The 18,205-nt window shown below is 46.8% G+C and overlaps 2 protein-coding genes and 1 pseudogene across 2 annotated transcripts in view; 2 read left to right on the top strand and 1 right to left on the bottom strand.

The window, feature by feature from the left end:
* PALLD (palladin, cytoskeletal associated protein) overlaps positions 1-1,725 on the bottom strand; it is a 374,940-nt gene extending 373,215 nt beyond the window's left edge. Inside the window, exon 1 of the mRNA XM_057548912.1 lies at positions 824-1,725. Coding sequence (XP_057404895.1) covers positions 824-1,725 — 902 coding nt within the window. The remainder of the gene's footprint in view (positions 1-823) is intronic.
* Positions 1,673-9,412, top strand: LOC130708461 (ubiquitin-conjugating enzyme E2 R1-like; annotated as a pseudogene).
* The window catches only part of DDX60 (DExD/H-box helicase 60), a 175,651-nt gene continuing 159,129 nt past the window's right edge, over positions 1,684-18,205 (top strand). Inside the window, exons 1-2 of the mRNA XM_057548911.1 lie at positions 1,684-1,814; positions 9,469-9,646. The gene's annotated coding sequence lies outside the window, so the exon portion shown is untranslated. The remainder of the gene's footprint in view (positions 1,815-9,468; positions 9,647-18,205) is intronic.

Here is an 18,205-nt window from a genome sequence, read left to right as displayed (position 1 = left end):
ATTTAAAAAGCCCTCTCCCCCACTCGCAGGATGACTGCCCAAGACTTCAGAGTTCAAGGTGGGACTCAGGAATGCTTACAAATAAGTGCAAAACAATTTCATTCCTCTTACAAAGATCCACGCCCCTCATCAGCCGAAAGCAGCTAGCCGGGTCCTCGCCCCTACTTCCCTCCAGACTGAGGAACGCACAGAGGAGACGCAGGTAAAACATCGCCCAGCTTAAACTCGTTTGCCTCCTTAAGTACGTTCATTGCGCAAACCTGAAGTTATTTTACAGAGACAGCCCTGCGCATGTGCAAGACGGGAACGGGCGTCTCCAGGATAACCCCAACAGCACGAGGAGCTTTCTTGGACTGATTAGCAAGGCAGCTTCCAAGCCTGAAATTCCCTAAACCCTTAAATTCCGCCCTGATCCCTGGGTCGGGAGATGGATTTGAGCCGGGCCTCCTGTCTCCTTGCTGGTCGACCTCACAATGAAGCTTTTTCTTTTCACAAAGGCCGGGGCCACCCATCTTAGTTTAGGCATGCGGGATCTAGTTCCCCCACCAGGGATCCAACCGGGTCCGCTGCATTGGGAGCACGGAGGTTTACCCACTGGACCACCAGGGAAGTCCGCATGCAGCAACTAAGACCCAGCACAGCCTGAAAGAGTAAATAAATTAAAAAAAAAAAAAAAAAAAAAGCCAGGGCCATAATATTGGCTTCTATGTGCTTCCGGGAGCCAGCCCTTGCTAGGTAACAGAAATCTCTTCTTTCACGTTAAAGTAAAACCAAAAGTCCACGCGCATCATCTCATAGCATCTCTACAACCAAAGAGTCGTACCTGACCCGAGGAGGTGGGTTCCCGGCGACTCTGCACTCGAGGTACACCCGACTTCCTTCTGCCACCTCTCGGCTCCGCAGCTTCTGGATGAACCGGGGAGCGGCCAGCAGGTGGCGGGCGGCCGGGGGAGAGGGGCTTCGGCTGGGCTGGACCACGTCCCGGGCCGCCGCGAGGTGGTGCCCGGGCTCCAGGGGCTCGGCCCCGGCTTCCACCTCCTGCTGGTCCCCGGTGGGGCTCCGGCTGGCCGAGGCGCTCGTCGGGGCTGACAGCTGGTTCTTAGGGGACAGGTACCCGCTGTCCGGGGACGAGGACTCCCCGTTGGGGTTCCTGGTTCTCGGCTTGGAGGTTTCTCTGAAGATGGCCGTCAGCTCCTCGATGAGGGTGGCCGCCTTTTTGCACAGCGGGCTCTGGGGCCCGGCCCTGCCCCCGTGCGCGGCTCTGGGCTTGGCACTGGCGCTGGGGGCTTTGGCACCGTGTTGCCCCGCCCTGCGGAGACTCCGGATGTAGCTGGGCCGGGCCAGCAGGGGCGAGACGCCGGGCTTCCTCCTGGGCGCAGGCGAGATGCGCTCGGCTGGCTCTGCTGGCAGCGGCGGGACAGGCGCAGGCCTGTGGGCGCCAGGCGTCCCCGGGGATGCGTGCTCACCCGGCCTGGCCTCCTGAGGGGGAGGCGACCCCCAGAGGCTCCCAGGAGAGGGGCTGAAAATCTGTGAGTCCTCCCTTTCCGAGTCGCAGTCTTCCGTCTCTGAGTTGGCTATGGCTCTGCGGGCCAGGTCCAGACTCTTGTTTATCTCCTCCTGGCTGAGGAAGGCCGACAGCCCGGGCAAGAAGTCTGCGTTCTCACCATCTTCCGCCACGTCCGACAGGGAGTCGTAGAAGGAGTCTCGGGAGGACGTGTCGGACATAGTCGAGAGGCGCTCATGCACTCTGTCTGCTCTGGACGGGAAGGCAGGGGCCTGGAAACCAGCTCTGAAGGACAAGAGACACAACTGCGGTTAGTAGGAGTGACTGGGGTGTGTGTGTGTGTGTGAGATCACAATACTGCTCATCCACAAGTTGGGAGAAACAGTAAGGCAAACAAATATGCTTTTCAAGTCATTTTCCCCTATAAATTGGAAGAAACGTCAAGCATACTTGTGTTTATCATTTTAGTTTGGTATTTGCCCTGTGAGTGAATACTAATCATCTCACTACGCATCATTACATAACTCAGGAGGGCCACGCCTGCCGTGGGTGCTGTGAGTGGGCCAGGACCTCTGCCTCTTGGGCCCCCTTCCCTCCCTCCTCACCCCTCCTTACAGCTCTAATTTCATTGATGTTATGAAAACAGGAGTTTGTTGATATCTTAAGCAAATCTGACTCTGCTTATGTCACCCTAAACCACGAAATGCATTTTGATTCCAATTTTCATTGGTTTTTTTTTTTAAATTTTTTATTTACTTATTTATTTATTTATGGCTGTGTTGGGTCTTCGTTTCTGTGCGAGGGCTTTCCCTAGTTGCGGCAAGTGGGGGCCACTCTTCATCGCGGTGCGCGGGCCTCTCATTATCGCGGCCTCTCTTGTTGCAGAGCACAGGCTCCAGACGCGCAGCCTCAGTAATTGTGGCTCACGGGCCTAGCTGCTCCATGGCATGTGGGATCTTCCCAGACCAGGGCTCGAACCCGTGTCCCCTGCATTGGCAGGCAGATTCTCAACCACTGCGCCACCAGGGAAGCCCTTTCATTGGTTTTTAGTTTTCGGTGAAATTTTTGAAACTTGTTCTTTTCCTGATGTCCAGACATGTGTATTCACATTCATTCATTCACTAGTTAAATCAAGGCAGAGTTGAAATCGCTTACTGAATTTCAGGTGTAGAGGGACAGCTGCACTCTAGACCAGGGGTTGGCAAACTTCCCCACAAATGGGCAGATAACCCCAGACCACTCAGCATGAGGGGGCATTGTGCCGACAGCGCTCTGCAGATTATTTCACTTAAAACCCTCACAACTGGCGGCCCCAGTTTAGAAAGGGGAAAACTGAGGCAGAGGATGTGAGAACAAGAGCCCAGACGACGACCCCAGAGCCCACGCTTTCGCCATATGCTTCCCTACCATCGTATATATCGTTTCACAGCCGAGGTCCCAGCAAAGGATCCGACTAAGAAAACGTGGGTCAGAAATCAGAGTTCTGCTGTTAAGGATATTTAGTGCAAAGTGAAAATAACATGATAGATTTTAAAACCTCACAAAAAGCACTGTCCAAGGAAGCTAGAGAGCACATTTCTGAATGGTGAAACAACTTTAAATTCTTTTTTTTTTTTTTAATAGGGAGTGTTTGCCGGAGGCAGATTAAATCACCTGTTTATTAATTTATATTTTGGTTTTAAAGAGGCACCATCTGACAAGATCCAGTTGTCCAGATTAGGTGTAGCTTAGAAACCACTTGCACAGTGAAAAAGAAAACAATAGCAGGAAGGCGTATATGGTCCGGGTTTAATCTGCAACCCCGACATTGCCGCTAGAACATGCACGGGGGCTCGGGAAAGCGCTCATAACATGTATGAAAGGGGAAGTTTCCACGTGGCCCAAACTCACCAGAAAATTATGCTTCAGAGATTTCCGTGTTATCCAACCTTCGCATTAAAAGGTCGTAATCAAAGAGATACAACTGCAAACATTTCCGTTATTGCCCTGAGATTTCATCTGTTATCTCACACAGCGCTTCTGGCAATTCCGTGCTGGTGAGATCCATACAGAAAATGCAACACACCGGCAGCGGCGCAGAGCTAGTGGAGCGCCCGGGGCCTCCTGGCGGCAGACGTCCCGTGGCTCCCACGCGCCCCCGGCCCTGCCCGCCGCCGCCATGGCCGGGTCGCCGGCGCCCAGCTCGCAGGAGGCGCTTCTGCTGGAGCTCAAGGGGCCGCAGCAGGAGCCGGTGGAGGGCGTCCCGCTGAGCCCGGTGGACGAGGGCCGCCTGTCTACCTGGGCGGTGGCCATCTTCGGCCGCGACACCTACCACGAGGGCGGCTACTTCAAGGCGCCTCGAGAGCCCCATCGACGACCGCCGGCTTGTTAGTCCCAGACCAAGCTATAGGCACCCCGACATCTATCGGACTGGGGACGTGTGCATCTTCGTCCTCCGCCCACCCCGGTCCGTGACGCCCTCAGAGCGGCGGAGCCCCGCCCAGAACGTCAGGACGCTGCTCCAGAACGTCAGGTCGCTGCTCCAGAACGTCAGGGCGCTGCCCCTGAGCGCCGTCTCCCTCCGCCACGGACCCAACGCCTCTCCCCGCCCACGGCGGCGCCTCCGTGACGCACGCAAGCGGGAAGAGAGCAAAGGTTAGGACCGCGAGAACACGGACAGCATCCGGAAGCAGGTCCCGGGGCCCACGGTGCACGCGGAGTGGGGCGGCATGCAGGTGGCCACCACGCCTGCCGGGTCCTGCGTGAAGACCAGGACCCCGGCGCCCACGGGGACGCAGAGCTCTTCCACGAGGACGGCGAGGCCGAGGCCGACCGCTGCTTTTGGGACGACTCGCAGGACTCGGGTACCCAGGAGCTCTGACACCGCATCTTACCTCAGCCACCCGCCTGTCTGCCGCCGCCACCACCACCTCCGGGCGCCACGCGGGGTCCCCCAGCCCATGTCTCCTCCGCCTCCGCCTCCAGGGAGGCCGCCGCCCTCGAGGCCCTGGGCCCCGCGTGGGCCGCAGCCAGAGACTCGGAGTCCCGCCTCGCGAGTGGACGGGTTGACTCGGGGCCTCTCCTCTCTACTTTGGTTTGTTTGGAATCTAAATAAAGCAACTTTATGAGAAAAAGAAAAGAAAATGCAACACACTAAAAAAGAACTAATGTGTAAAAAGGAGGAAAGAGGAGGTGAGGTCAGTGTCCACTTGTGCAAGCAGGGTTGACGATTGGAAAGTGTGAGGCATAAGGTGTGCTCCCACGTCTATAAATCTTTGCCCCCTGCCTCTGTCCTCTTTTCTGAAGGAAGTCGAATTGCCTGGAAGTTCCCTCTTCTCCTCTGCATCTCTTTCATCGCTTCCTTGTTAGTTTGGTTTAGTTGTCGTTTCCCCTAAAACTCCCGTAAGCTGCAACTATTTTCTGTTTTCTTTGGACTCCTGCGGGTCTAGCTTCTTCATGTGGAGAAATGGCCCTTCCCAGTTTAGTCACTCTTCCTTTACCAGAATGATAAATTGACCGTGAATTCCACTTACTATGCGCAAGGGAAGCTTCCAGGAGGGCGAAGATGAGCCAGGCATGGTCTCTTCTGTAACCATCTTACAATCCAGGAGGAGGGATTAGGCAAGAGTCAAGAATGACCCAAAGACAAGGAGGAACGTGATGATTCCTGTTAAAATAGGAGATCGGATGGTGGGAGAAATCACACTTACGAATTTGGCAGTGCCAGCCCTTTGCTGCTTTTTTTGCCAGTGGTCCCCCAGCCAATAAGAGAAGGTCCAAACGGGGCAGGCAGGTTACCAGTGCGCCCCTGGACGGTCAGCGAGATGTGAAGTCTCAGGCCTCGTCCCCCACGATCACTCTGACAGGCGCTGCGCCCACGCCCAGCCGTCTGCTTCCCGCTCTGAATATCGTCTTCTTTCACGCCCCTGAGCTTTGCACACGTGGTTTCTTTCGCCTTTCCCGTCTGTTGTGTTTTTGCAACTCCAGCTCATCCTTGAAAACTACTTAATTTCACTTCTTGTTGGTACTTTCTATGATCCTCCAGTCAATACAATTCACTCCTTCTTTGAACATGACACTCTGCAGGTATTTTGTTGTAACATTCATTTTATTGAACTATAAGGATTAGTTAAGAACCCTGCGAAGGCCAGGAAAGCAGGTGTTGACTGACAGCCTTTCTGTGCTGGACACCTGGCAGTGTCTGGGTCACGATCGTGGCAGGTGAAGGAGAAAACCACACCTAGAGTTTGACCCAGTTTTGAGCCCTGGGTGGGAATTGACAAGACAGGCAGCCACACGTCCACAGCAGACACAGGACACCCTGCAGGTATCTTGTCCCCTCCTGTCCTGTCCTGGAGGCCCCTCCTGTCCCCTCCACCCACTCTCAGCCCCAGGCCCCGCGGCACCTCCCTGGGACAGGCTCTCTTCGGTGACGAATCGTTCTGCTCTTTGCCCGGCTTTGTCACCTGTCTTTTCAGTGGTCACTCATCGCCGGGGCTCTGCTTTCTGAGAAGAACTTGATAAAGTTATCAGTGCTGCGTGTTCATAGCTGTTAATGAATACACGTAAAATACACATTACAGGTTCTTGTACCAGTACAAAGTGGTGGTAGTTCTGACACCACGTTAAAAAAAAAAGTAGACAGTGATTCGTATGGTTTTCATTACCCTCAAAGAAAGTTTGTCATGAAAAAATTCAGAACCAGAAAGACATTTGTTTTCTGGCATCCCTGCTATTAGACGTCGGGAATTCTCTAAATGTTGACACCCTTCGACGCGTGGATACCGGCGAGCTCAGGGTTAAATTCTGAGTCATAGAAATATTGGGTTGGCCCAAAAGTTCATTCAGGTTTTTCTGTAACCAACTTTTTGGCCAACCCAATACAAATCATGTTTCTGGCTTACGTTCTCTGCTGTCTTATTCATCAGCATGGATTCGTTGAGTGCCGGCTATGCGCTAGGCGCCTCTTCTGCAGGCTGGGGACACAGCCGTGAGGAAGATGGGCTTCTCTGCCCTAAGAAGCTGCCATTTTAACAGGAAAAAAGACAAAAGTAGGAAACCAAGGAAATGTCAGGTTCTGATTTTCTTATACTTGGTTTGGTCTCAAATCTTTTGTTAGTTGATTTTGGGAAACTGTACTGTGCTTTTATCCCTCAGATCATCTTTCAGAGTTGTTAGGGTACAAGTGGGATGGGACGGGATGGACGGATGCTTGCGGGCTCCCATCGGTGTCCGTAGACCGTAGCAGTTCTGGACAGCTCACTGTGGGTGGGAGGGGCTGACGGTAACAGCAGGACACTTCAGGCCGGCGGTGCCTCAGACTCTGGGACTGTGCAGTGAAGGAGCTGCGGGCGCCCTGGGGGTTCTCTGAAGGCAGACGCCTCCAGCAGGTGATGATGCCAAACCCTCAGGCATTAGCAAACGTGTAATAAAGCACAGGATTGGGAGGGTCTGCAAATACTGGGAGGCATTACGGCTGCCCGTCCACCTTGACCTTCAGCAGACCTATCAGCGTCTGGCGTATCCCAAGGAAATTTTGCTATAAGATGTCACCTCCCATGGTCACCTACGTCGTTAAATCCCTGTGCATATTTCATCCATTCTCAAGGAATTTTATGCCATTTAGTTGATAGATTATTTCTCATTGTTAATTTTACGGTTCTCAACTTCTCCCTAAGTTCACATTATCTGAATTCTGTTGGACCCATATTCCACTATGAAATATAGAGCATGTAAGTTTTCACTGAACATTTAATATTTCATATATCACATTCTGACATAAGCAATTTTATCATCTTAAATTTTCTTGGCATTATGATCTTGGTATTTGGGAAAACATTTATTTTTGAGCTCCTGAATATGTAATAGACATATAAATCTATATGATTCACATACGTATATGAATATACAAATAATAGAAAAAAAATAGACAAATTTTAAAATTACGAATAACATTTGTTTTGAGAGTTGCTGGCTTTGGAGGATAATTATCTGAAAACAAGATCTGTGCTATCCAGGACAACCTATTTTGTCGGTCAGAAAATACTTGTGGGACACCCCCTGCACCATCCCCAGTGGCAAGGAACATAGGCTGTTGAAATGTAAAAAAACCCCGACTTGAGAGGAGGTTGGGGAAGACAAGGCACCTCATGAGAAGCATCAGAGTCTAGGAGGAAGAATAATCCAGTTACAAACAACAAAAACTTGATTTCCAAGTTTTGAGCTGCAGGCTTTCCTATAAAGATGATCCAACTTGTGATGGTTGGACTAATCAACTTTACGATGATGTGAAAGCCTTCGGTAGAATCTGTACTTGGAATTTTGAGCTTTTATCTTTTCCCAGGCCAGTGATGTGCAGTCTGATCCCCTCTCAAGATGCTGGGCAGCGGCCACAGTGCCCAGCCAGCTCCGCGATCACGAGGGTAAACAACTGATGTACTTACAACCCTCTGGACCCAGACAACCACTCTGCTTTTCACTGTCACTACGGTATTCAATCAATTACATGGGATATTCAACATTTTACTAGAAAACAGGCTTTGTGTTAGATGATTTCGCCCAACTGCAGGCTGATGGAAGTGTTCTGGGCACCTTGAAGGTGAGACAGGCTGGGACCTGGAACCCTTTGCTGCAGGGCTTGCACCTGGACACACCTCTCCTCAAGCAATAAAATACAAGGAAACTGTAAGGGGCTAAAAATAACTGTGTGCATGCGCAGCTGGGGCAAATTCTGGACAAAAGATACAAAACAACCAAAAAACCCAACTGCCACTTCTGAAGAGCCCGGAGCAAAAGCAGGGTACTGCCCATGCCCCCTGCACACAGCACCACCAAAGGGATGGGCAAAACACCTAAGCCACCCCTCCTGCCGACCCCTGGACACACTCCTACCCTCACCCCATGTAAGAAACCATCCTGCCCCGCCATCAGCGAGCGAGCAAGGGCACCTGTTTCTTGTTTCGCTTCTCCTGTTGCAGCAGGGGCCCCCATAAAGCCTTGCCTGAATTTCTCATCTGGCCTCTTATCAATTTCTATTGATTAAGGAGGCCAAGAGCCCTGGTTGGTAACAAAGGTGAGGTGGGCTAAGCTGTGACGTTCGGTAGGTAAGTGAGGTGTATTCAATGCATTTTCAACGTGTGATAGGTCTGCCAGGAGGGAACCCCATCATGAGCTCAGGAAGATCTGTAGTGAACCGTTGGATCCTGAGAATAATAGATGGGGTGAACACTATTTTTCTTTTGATTATTTTGATTACCCAACCTACAGCATAAAAACATTCAATTGTTTGGCCAAAGTTGAACCAGGAAATGGTAGACGTGGTTGAAATTGGCATGGAACTGCCATGTTGTCTTTTCGCAGTGGGTGTGTTATGGGTATTTACTTGAATAATTTAAACAAGGGGAGGACTTTTGCAATAGTTTATGGAATCCTTTGCAGAGACCTTGATGAGCTACTACAATTTTGAAAGGAAAAATCTTTGATGTTAGAAAAAGACTGACAGGCACCAAGGATCACTCAGTATCCCAAACCACATGGGCCAGGTGCTTTAGAGAGTCCAGACAGGGGTAGCAACGTTTCACTAGGCGTTTAAAACGTGTATACAGTTAGAGATAAATGCAGGAGGAAGGTTGGAAGATGGTGCATCAAGCAATGGGTGCTGATTACGTCTGCGGTGTGTTGAGGATGGGCTGGTTAGGGGAATCTTTGGTTGCTGTTTTCACATTCTTTGGGGAAAAAAGTGGAAATTCTGAGTGATTTTAATATTGAATTTGGCATTTTGATTTCTGTTTATTTTCATATTTAAACAATTACTAAAAGTAATAAAAACTATGGGTACAAAGATTCAAGACTAAAAATATTTAAAAATAAAACCCAAACTATGAAAACCAAACTTGAAAAAGCTTTAAAACTTCTTTTTTCCTTGTTCTGGAAGCACATGCAATTCCTAGATGAAATTTCTTCCTTCTGTTGAAATAACTTTTTAGGTCCAAGATGGAGCTGCTCCTGCCCGGGAACCGTGTCAGCAACCTGAAGCTTAGGGAACTTTTGTGTCCCTATAAACACTATGCTTGAACAGAAACTCATGCATCCGGTCAGCCAGCCCCAAGCCAGACCAGCACTGGTTTCCTCACTTACCTCCTTCCTCCATCTCACCCCAGAAAGGTGAGTCTGCAGCCCCAGCCAATCAAGTACTTTCTATTTCTCTCTCCCTTGTTCTTTATCCTATAAAAGCTTCCTGCCTTCTTCTTCATGGTGAGGCTCTTCCAAAAGAGACTGTCCACTTCGTGAAGGGTTAAACAAAGTGTGTTTGTATCACCTAAATTGTCTTCTTTAATCATCATTTTAAAATCCTTCCTTCCTTCCTTCCTTCCTTCCTTCCTTCCTTCCTTCCTTCCCTCCCTCCCTCCCTCCTTCCCTCCCTATAGGGCTAAAGTCAAATATGAAAAATTTATTAAACCCTTTTTGATGCAAAAAGATGCACAATAATTTTATAATCTACTTCTTGATAAATACATGTGGATTCCACTCTTTCCTAATCTTTAAGTAAATTGTCATTACAGGGAGGCATGGCATATTTTTACTTCAGTTTCTAAATTCTCCCAAGATGGTATATTGTATCTCAATTGCAGAGACATAACATAATAGCTGATGTCATGCCCACAACAGCCATAGAAAGTGTTTCCAGAGAGAGTATTTGGAGTTACTGGTATCCTCTTTGTATACCATCTTTATTCACCATATTGAATCCATTCTAGATTTTACTTCCAGATCATCCACATCCACTGCCATTGTCCTTATTCTGGCCTTCATTCCCTCACCTAAATTCAAAGCCTGTTTGCCAAACTTGTGTCTGTGTTCTCTCATATGATATAACAGATCCAAGTCAGTCAGAGCTGCTCTGCTCAGTCTTTATTTCCTTTGCTGGAATTTAACCAGGACACGGCCATCGCCTCCACGCCTGAATTCCTGGCTGGAGTTCAGATAACACAATTCCCTTTGATGTATTTTACACACACAGACATATTAGCAAAGTGTAGACTCTTGTCGTGGCCCTGGAGATTTCAGGTGGTATCTCTTTAAGAATGTGTCAGATTTATTTTGAAACTTGACTAATGCTACTCTCTGCATTTAAAAAAAATGAGGTAAAGAAACCAAAGTGATTGTAATTGTCCCGTGTAATCCGGATCCCTATTCTATTGTAAAGTATGCTATGACCCTTTTAATCTTCAGTTTCAGCAACAAACAGCAGCTCAGACAGAGAACTGACACGGGGCCCCTAATCCATATCGGACACAGGAATGCAGAAGCACAGATTTGTATTCTGGGTGTATGTAATCATATATTCACAGCATACGTATTGCCTTGATAAATCTCTTAGGCCTTGTCTACTGTTATCAATAATTTGTCAAATAGACTCTGATTTTTAAAATCTGGATAACGGAGGTGAGCATTCAAGTTCTGTCTCTGAGGAAAAAGTATATTGGAAAGTATATCTATTCTGTAATAAGGATGTCATTTCTGCACATTCATGACTGAACGGACTTGGTCAGTGTTATATTGTCAGGCAATGGGCTCCGGATGTCGACACATTACTCATACTAGAAGGTAATTAGTATTTTTAGCAAATGTTGAAAAAGTAACATGAGCCTGAAGTCATTCTGTATCAACCTCATCTATTGGATTCAAGACAATTTCATGTGTAACTTACAGCCATGTGATATAGAATTATACTGTAAGTTTTAAATTTGACTGGACCATAGTTTCCCTTAGTAAGTTTTATCTTTTAAAAAAATAAGCAAACTTTATGCATAGTTAGGATTTAAAATGTCTGCCTTTACTCTCAACTCATTAAAAAAGTTCTTTGAAAGTGTAATTAACAACTTTAAAATGTTACTAAAACCGAAAGTATATCATTTTAACCCATCAGTATTTAGCTTAAGTATAGGCAAGGTTTGAATTAGCTGCATTTTTATTTTCTATAAAACAAAACACAGACATGATCTTGACAAATGTGGGCTCCATCAGTACATTTAATCCTTTTGGAATTAATAGCCCCAATTTAGTTTTAAGATTATAATAGAAAAGGCAGCTCTCTGACAGCATTGGTAGAAATAAAACCCTGCAGGTAAATCTCACGTACTTTCTGTTTTTGGAACGACTGCAAAATTCCCATTACTTTTCCTCTCCAAATAAAAGAAAAATCAAGACATCTTCTAAACAGTGTTACATCTTCTAGCAAACTACTATTGTATTTTTAGCTTTCAATAAAGAGCTTTAAAAATGTTGTTTTACTAGTTAGTATATTAAGATATATTTTACAGACCTTTTCAATCCTTGGTTACTTTGAAGACTCCCAAAAGGTGATGGATTTCAGAGGAGCGTTTCTTCTTTTCTGGGGGAGTGAAGGTGGCCTTGTTTATTCATGACACACTGCTTGGTCCGTGGTCACTTTGAGGCAGCTATGGGCTCAGACCCCATCTGTCCTCTTCCTCCACTCAACTATATTTGGTAACTGAACTCATGTTTCCCCAGACGGCCCCGGCCAGGGATTCCAGAAGCCAGCTCCAAGGGCTGGGTTCTTAGAAATTAAAAGCACTTAGAGTAGAGAGAACTATATTTATGGATCTAATAAATATGGGATTTACATATGTTCCTCTACTCTCTGACCTTGTGACTGGAAATCCCCACCTGTCTTTTAAATGGATTCTTAATCAATTAAATGTTCAGTGTGTGACTCTAAGGAGAAAAAGCCACACTCCTAAAGAAGGCTCTTCTAACTATAATCTTCTGCTCTGTGCATTTAACTTAGTCACATGGTAGATTATCCTAAAATATCCAGTAACTATTTAAAAATTAAGCCACCTGTCAAATTGAGTGGAGAGCCCCACTGGTCTCTCACTTCAATTTGTTAATTAAAAATTATGATATGACTTTGTGTGTGTTGAGGACATTGTCCATCGTGAGATTAAATAGACATGAACACACAGGGCCTGGATCTTCCACACATTTCAATGCCAAGCTCTCAGCCCAAGGCTTAGCACATCCTGACCATCCAGCAAATATTTGTTGATGAAATAAATAAATGTCGAACGAATACTGTTCAGGACAATATGAACCCTTTTACGGCTGTAAAAAAAAAAATGTCTCACAACCGTCTCATTACTTATTCTGTAGCATCTCGTTATAACATATTCTAATATTTTGAACTTCCAAATAACAAAACACAAAAAATTCTTCTGTTCCAAGGTCAGGCAGCGGAGCCAAATATAAGTGGCGGAAAATAATCACGCAAAACTTCCTGGTGCAGTAAATTTGGAAATGAAGTGCCTAGTCTTCCTTCGTCTGGATAATATCGTTCTAGTCGATGCAGGTTCTTACCTAAAGAAGTTTTTTCTCATGGTGGACCACTTAGGAAGGGCTCCTCTGAAACTTTACAGGCCACGCTGGTCCTTTATAATCGGTCCTTCTTGAAAATATCAATAGATACATTCGTGGGCTGTTTCACTGCTTATGGGGAGGAGAAACCCCTCTGGCTGGTAAAAAAAATGCGCTTATGTCTTCTTCTTACTAAAACCCTTAAGATAATAGTAAAAACCCAAAAGGATAAAAATTGGGAGAGAAGGCAGTAGAAGACTCCAGAAAAGGACAAAATGGCTGGGAAATGGTTAATAGAAAGATGAGTGGTCTAATTAAACTGGAAAGTAAGTGGCTGGCGGAGGAGGTGCCGGTGGGAAGCAGTGATTGCCCAGAGTCACAGAAAGGCTGGAATTGGAGGCACCTGGCCTCTTCCTGAAGCTCCTTCTAACTGGCAAGTTTGGTGAGGCCGGTGCTGAGACAGGGCATTGGCTGAAAGAGCCCCAACCGAACAGTCAGAAGTGCCGCCCGTTTCCACGTCCTGCACACCACCCGTCACCCTCGCAGAAGACAGGCGCCTTGTTCTCTGGAGTATAAGACAGACAGTCTCCAGGACCAGGGCCATGGACACAGCGGACAGAAAGGGTGAGGCCCGGAAAGACATTTCTGGGAGCTGGGTGGTGGTGGGGGAGGAAACAGAGGCTTGGACTAGTGCCGTATTTCTAGAACAGAGGAATGATGGGAATGTGGAAAAACAGTAACGTTTGATACAGCTTGGCATCGTTGTGTCTGTGACATTAATATCTGTACCTTTGGCGTTTGAAAATGTCATGATCAAAAGTTAAACAAAAACCTCGGTTGTGTCCTGAGGCAAAGTGCAAGCGGAAGAGGTTATAGGAATCAAAATGTTGTGACCGCTCCGTGACGTTACTTCAGTTGTTACCTTAGTTAAGGAAAGAGTCGCTGGGAGCAAGGACACAAGTGGTTACAAATGCCACTAGACAGTGAATAATCTCCCCCTCCTCCCCCTCCCCTCCCCCTCCCCTCCCCCTTCTTCTTCTCCTCCCCCTTCTTCTTCTCCTCCCCCTCCTCCTCCTTCTTCATTTTAAGATAAATGGATGCTTACCACATATGATCCAAGCTTCACCTAAATGTTTTAACAGATTTTATTCTGGTATTAATAGTAAGTTATGCAGGAACCAGCCACTAGGCATTTTTTCCCTCTGCAGCAGACTGCACCTAGGCAGTAACTTTTGTAGATCCCGGGGTTCATTTTACAAGCCGACCTAAAGTGTGTGTTGAGGGCCTGCGCACTCATACTAACATCTCCTGTGAAGACACTACCAGGAAGATGCACAGCCTTGCAGTTTCTAGAAAGAGATGGGAATGCAACCCAGTGAATGTTCACTGCACAGAGTGACAAAAAGAATCATAATGTGTTATTGATAAACTAGGGACTCATCCTTTTCTGTTGTTGTGGAGTCATTCCCAAACCAGTGAAAGGATGCTTCCCAGTTCCTCTTTTCAGGAAAAGTAGCCAAGTTATATTATGTTTACTGTGTCTTGGTCACAGGAGAAAATTCACACCTCTTTGTAGAAATAAAAAGTTGAAAGTTGCAGGCGTGAAAACCGTCATAAAGACATTGATGGGTGTGGATGATGGAAGCAACGCTGTTGTGTTGTCTACAGGGATGTGGGGGCTGGTGCTTCTGGGGGAGGTGCTGGTCCCAGCCCAGGAGAGAGCAGGGTCCTTGGAGCCTGGAGGGACACAAGGGTGGGGGGTTCATGCGGGATAGAACAGGGGCTCATCAGAGCGAGGTCTGACGGTGGACGCCTGGGCACTGAGCATTAGGCACGGTGGCCTGGGGGGCTGAGTGACAGCGGTGGGAGCCTCTGTGTGCTAAAGGCCACGGGGCCAGAACATTGTGTCACCATGAATCTCGGTGATGAGCATGCTGGTTCACGGACCAGAGGGAGGCCTCGCCCTCATGTCCCTGGAGAGCCCGGTTCCCAAAGCCTGGGGTAACACCCGGGAAGTGATGAAGCTTTGAGAAGAATAAAGAAAAAAGAAATAAAAAGGTAGCTGTGGTCCTGAGACGCCTCAAAGATAGATATGATTTTATTCAAAAAGACAAAGAAAAGTGACTTTTCTTGAATAATAAGAACATGCGGCAAACCATGCTTGTTTAACAAGTATTATAAGAATCTGAACACAAAAGTTCTTTTCCTTAGAAGAGATTCTTGACCAAGGTTCTTAAGTTATCACGGGAAGGTTCTGGGGATGTTAAGGATGAGACCTGTGCATACGCAGGTGTATGGTGTGTGGTCCAATTTTATTTACCCCCAGAGCCCGTTTCTGTGAGCACCGAGGTCAGGGTGGGGCTGTGACCCCTCCACTGCATCTTAGTTCATCTTCCAAACGGTTACTTCTTCTTCTTTGTATAAAAATTCCTGCTCTCTCCAAGGCCTGCATTGAGGGGCCCACCCTCCGTCCACATGTTTTCAATTAAGACTTGGGCTCCGGCTGAGCTCCTGCTTCTCTCCACTCCAGGTGCATCCCATGCCCTGGTGACGTCAGCCTGTTTGTGTGTTTCCTCCGCACCCATGTGTATTCTACCTGCCTAGCTCTAGCCATCTTCATCTCCGTTCTCTTTATAGATGACCTAGGGCGCCTGCTCCCCCTCTCCCATCCTGCTTCATAGCAAATTATTGAAAAAATTCATGTCTCAGAACAATAAATGTTAATCATCCCACAGCGTTTCTGTGTGTCGGGAATGCAGTAGGGTCTGAGCCTGGTGATTCCGGGTCAGGGTATCGTGACATTGACATCCAGACATTGCCCAAGGCTCCTTTCCTCTGAAAGCAGGACTGGGCTTGGGACTCTGAGGCAGCCGGATTCACCTAGAGTGAGTGACTCACGAAAGGGCAAGGTCCAAGCCCCCATGTCTTTTATGACCCGGCCTTGAGGTCACATTCCTTCCTGTCTGCCGCATCCCTGGTGACACAAGTCGCACTGCTCACTGTGGGAGGGGGCTCCGCAGGGGTGTGGCTACCAATGGGCAAGACGATCCGTGGTCTTGTTGGAGGCTGTCCACCACACCTTTATTCCATTGGCCGCACCTGGACACGCTCCCTTTTCAAAACTGCAGATTCAAGCGTCTCAGTATTTAAGCGGAAACTTCCGTCCTCGAGGGCTCTCACTGATGTTTCTTGGTCACCGAGACTTCCAGGCTGTGGTCAGTCTATTTCCATATTCCCCATCTGTCCGCTTTACAGTTTCAGGCTGAGTAACGACATGGCATATTTTGGTGCACAGGTATACAAACTTGCGTTTAGAAGGTGAGAACCTTGGTTGTTCAGACAAACTCTAGGCAAAAGTAATCAAAGCTTCTGTGATGGAAGGGGTGTGAAAATGAGTGTGCAGACCTGCCCCTTCATCCTTCTTTTATGTTTTCTCACCCTGGGGGCCCAGGAAGCTCTGAAAATCCTCTGATTCTCCAGGAGCTGGTCCCCTTACCCCCTTTCTGAACACTTTCCTTCCCCCTTCATTCCTGGCATGGTCTACCAGCAAACAGGGATCATAGGGCAGCACAAAAAATAGTTAACTGGGAAATCTGATCAGGAAACAAGTAAAATTAGAGGCATAAAATGCTTGCAGAATTGTCCTAGTGAGCCACTTATTGGCCCATTTGGTGATTCTGGGAACAAGTGTCCTTCAAACCATGGCCAGTCTTCCTACTTCTTCCTCTTACTTTGTATGTGGCTTGGACATATGTCACAGAATCAGGAGTGCCCCGAAGCCTTGTTTGATTAAACATGTTATGTTCATCTGTACATAGCAGTGAACTTCAGATTTGTCCCTCATGAGTTATATTTTATGAACTGTGGTTAAATCTGCTGCGTACGTGTTGCCTAAGCCTGTGGGTGGTCTTTTGATCACAGGCTTCTGCTACTTGGGATGTTTGCCAATTTTTGTATGTGCACAAAAATGAATAGAATTTTATCACAATAGTAATAAAAGGAGAGTTGACATTGAGAATAGATTTCTTCATGCACGTTATAAATGGATATTGGGGCACAGTTAGTAATTATGATCTTAAGCATAAATAATCTCATTTTCAGCTTGGTTCTGAGGGCCCGGCTGTAGAGAAGTTTTATTCTTCTGGGCTTAAAAGCCAGTAACATTAATTTCAAGGCACTTTTTATTGAATTCAAGCAAAATATGTTTAACATTTCTTTATAAAGAATAACATGGATATCAAGTTGAATAAAGAGAGAAAAGTGCAGATTGGTGTTTGGAATACTAACATAAAATCTGGAAAAATTATTGGTAATAGAAGACTACACCATGGACAACTGGGTTTTATCCAAGTTATAAAGGTTGGCTTAATTAACACCCAAAGATCTAATACTTAATTCTCCATATTGATAAGTCAAAAGAGAAAAGCTCTGTGGCTATCTCCATAGATTATTCATGAGCCTTTGGACACAATTTAAGATCCATTCTCAGTTAAAAGATACCTTAGTGGGGTGGGGAGGGAAGTGGTCCACTGTAACGTAATACATTAATTATATTAACGCATATGTGTATGTGGTCCAGTTGTGGACATACACACATTTATTCACACACACCTAAGATGCAACACGTAGTGACACAAGATAAAACCTCAAGGAACACTAACCGTAAAATGCACGTCTTAACCTATTCTGAAGAAAAGGAGGGAACAGAGTACGGGAATAAATGGAATGCTATGGGAAGAACTGATTTTGTAGCATAAACAATTCTCCATAAAAATATTCTACAAATGTTATAGAACCTCAATTGAACAGCATTTTTTTTTTTTTTGTGGAGCTTGACAAACTGATGTGGGTTTGTCTGGAGGAATTAGCGTGGCAAAATATCCAGAAAGATTGTGGGAAAAGGGACAGGACTGGATGGGGAGCAGCCCTTCGAGACTGCTGGTGTGCACGCCAGCTCCTTATGGAAAATAGGGATGGGATGATGGCTTGAATGGGATGACAGATCTTTTCTCGTACAAGCAGCGCATTACATCAAAATAGCAGCAGATATTCAATAACTACATCCATTTCTTGTTCTCTTTGAAATCCACTGACCTGGCCCCATTGCAGTTTAAAGAGCTGGAGGCCCACTCACCTGCAGCAAAATGAAAGTTCGTTAGGCTCACGCAAATCGGGGGGAAAAAAGGATGCGGGATGAGTGAATAAGTATGCGGTTACAGGACTATATTCAAGACAGGATTAGGATAAAAATAATGTACATTTCAGTGTTTGTAGGATCATCATTACATATGTATATAATATATGTATGTATATATATGTCTGTAAATCTATATGATGTCTGTTATT

This window comes from Balaenoptera acutorostrata, chromosome 6, assembly GCF_949987535.1.
Source record: "Balaenoptera acutorostrata chromosome 6, mBalAcu1.1, whole genome shotgun sequence".
Lineage (NCBI taxonomy): Eukaryota > Metazoa > Chordata > Mammalia > Artiodactyla > Balaenopteridae > Balaenoptera > Balaenoptera acutorostrata.
This window is presented reverse-complemented; position numbering and strand designations above follow the sequence as displayed.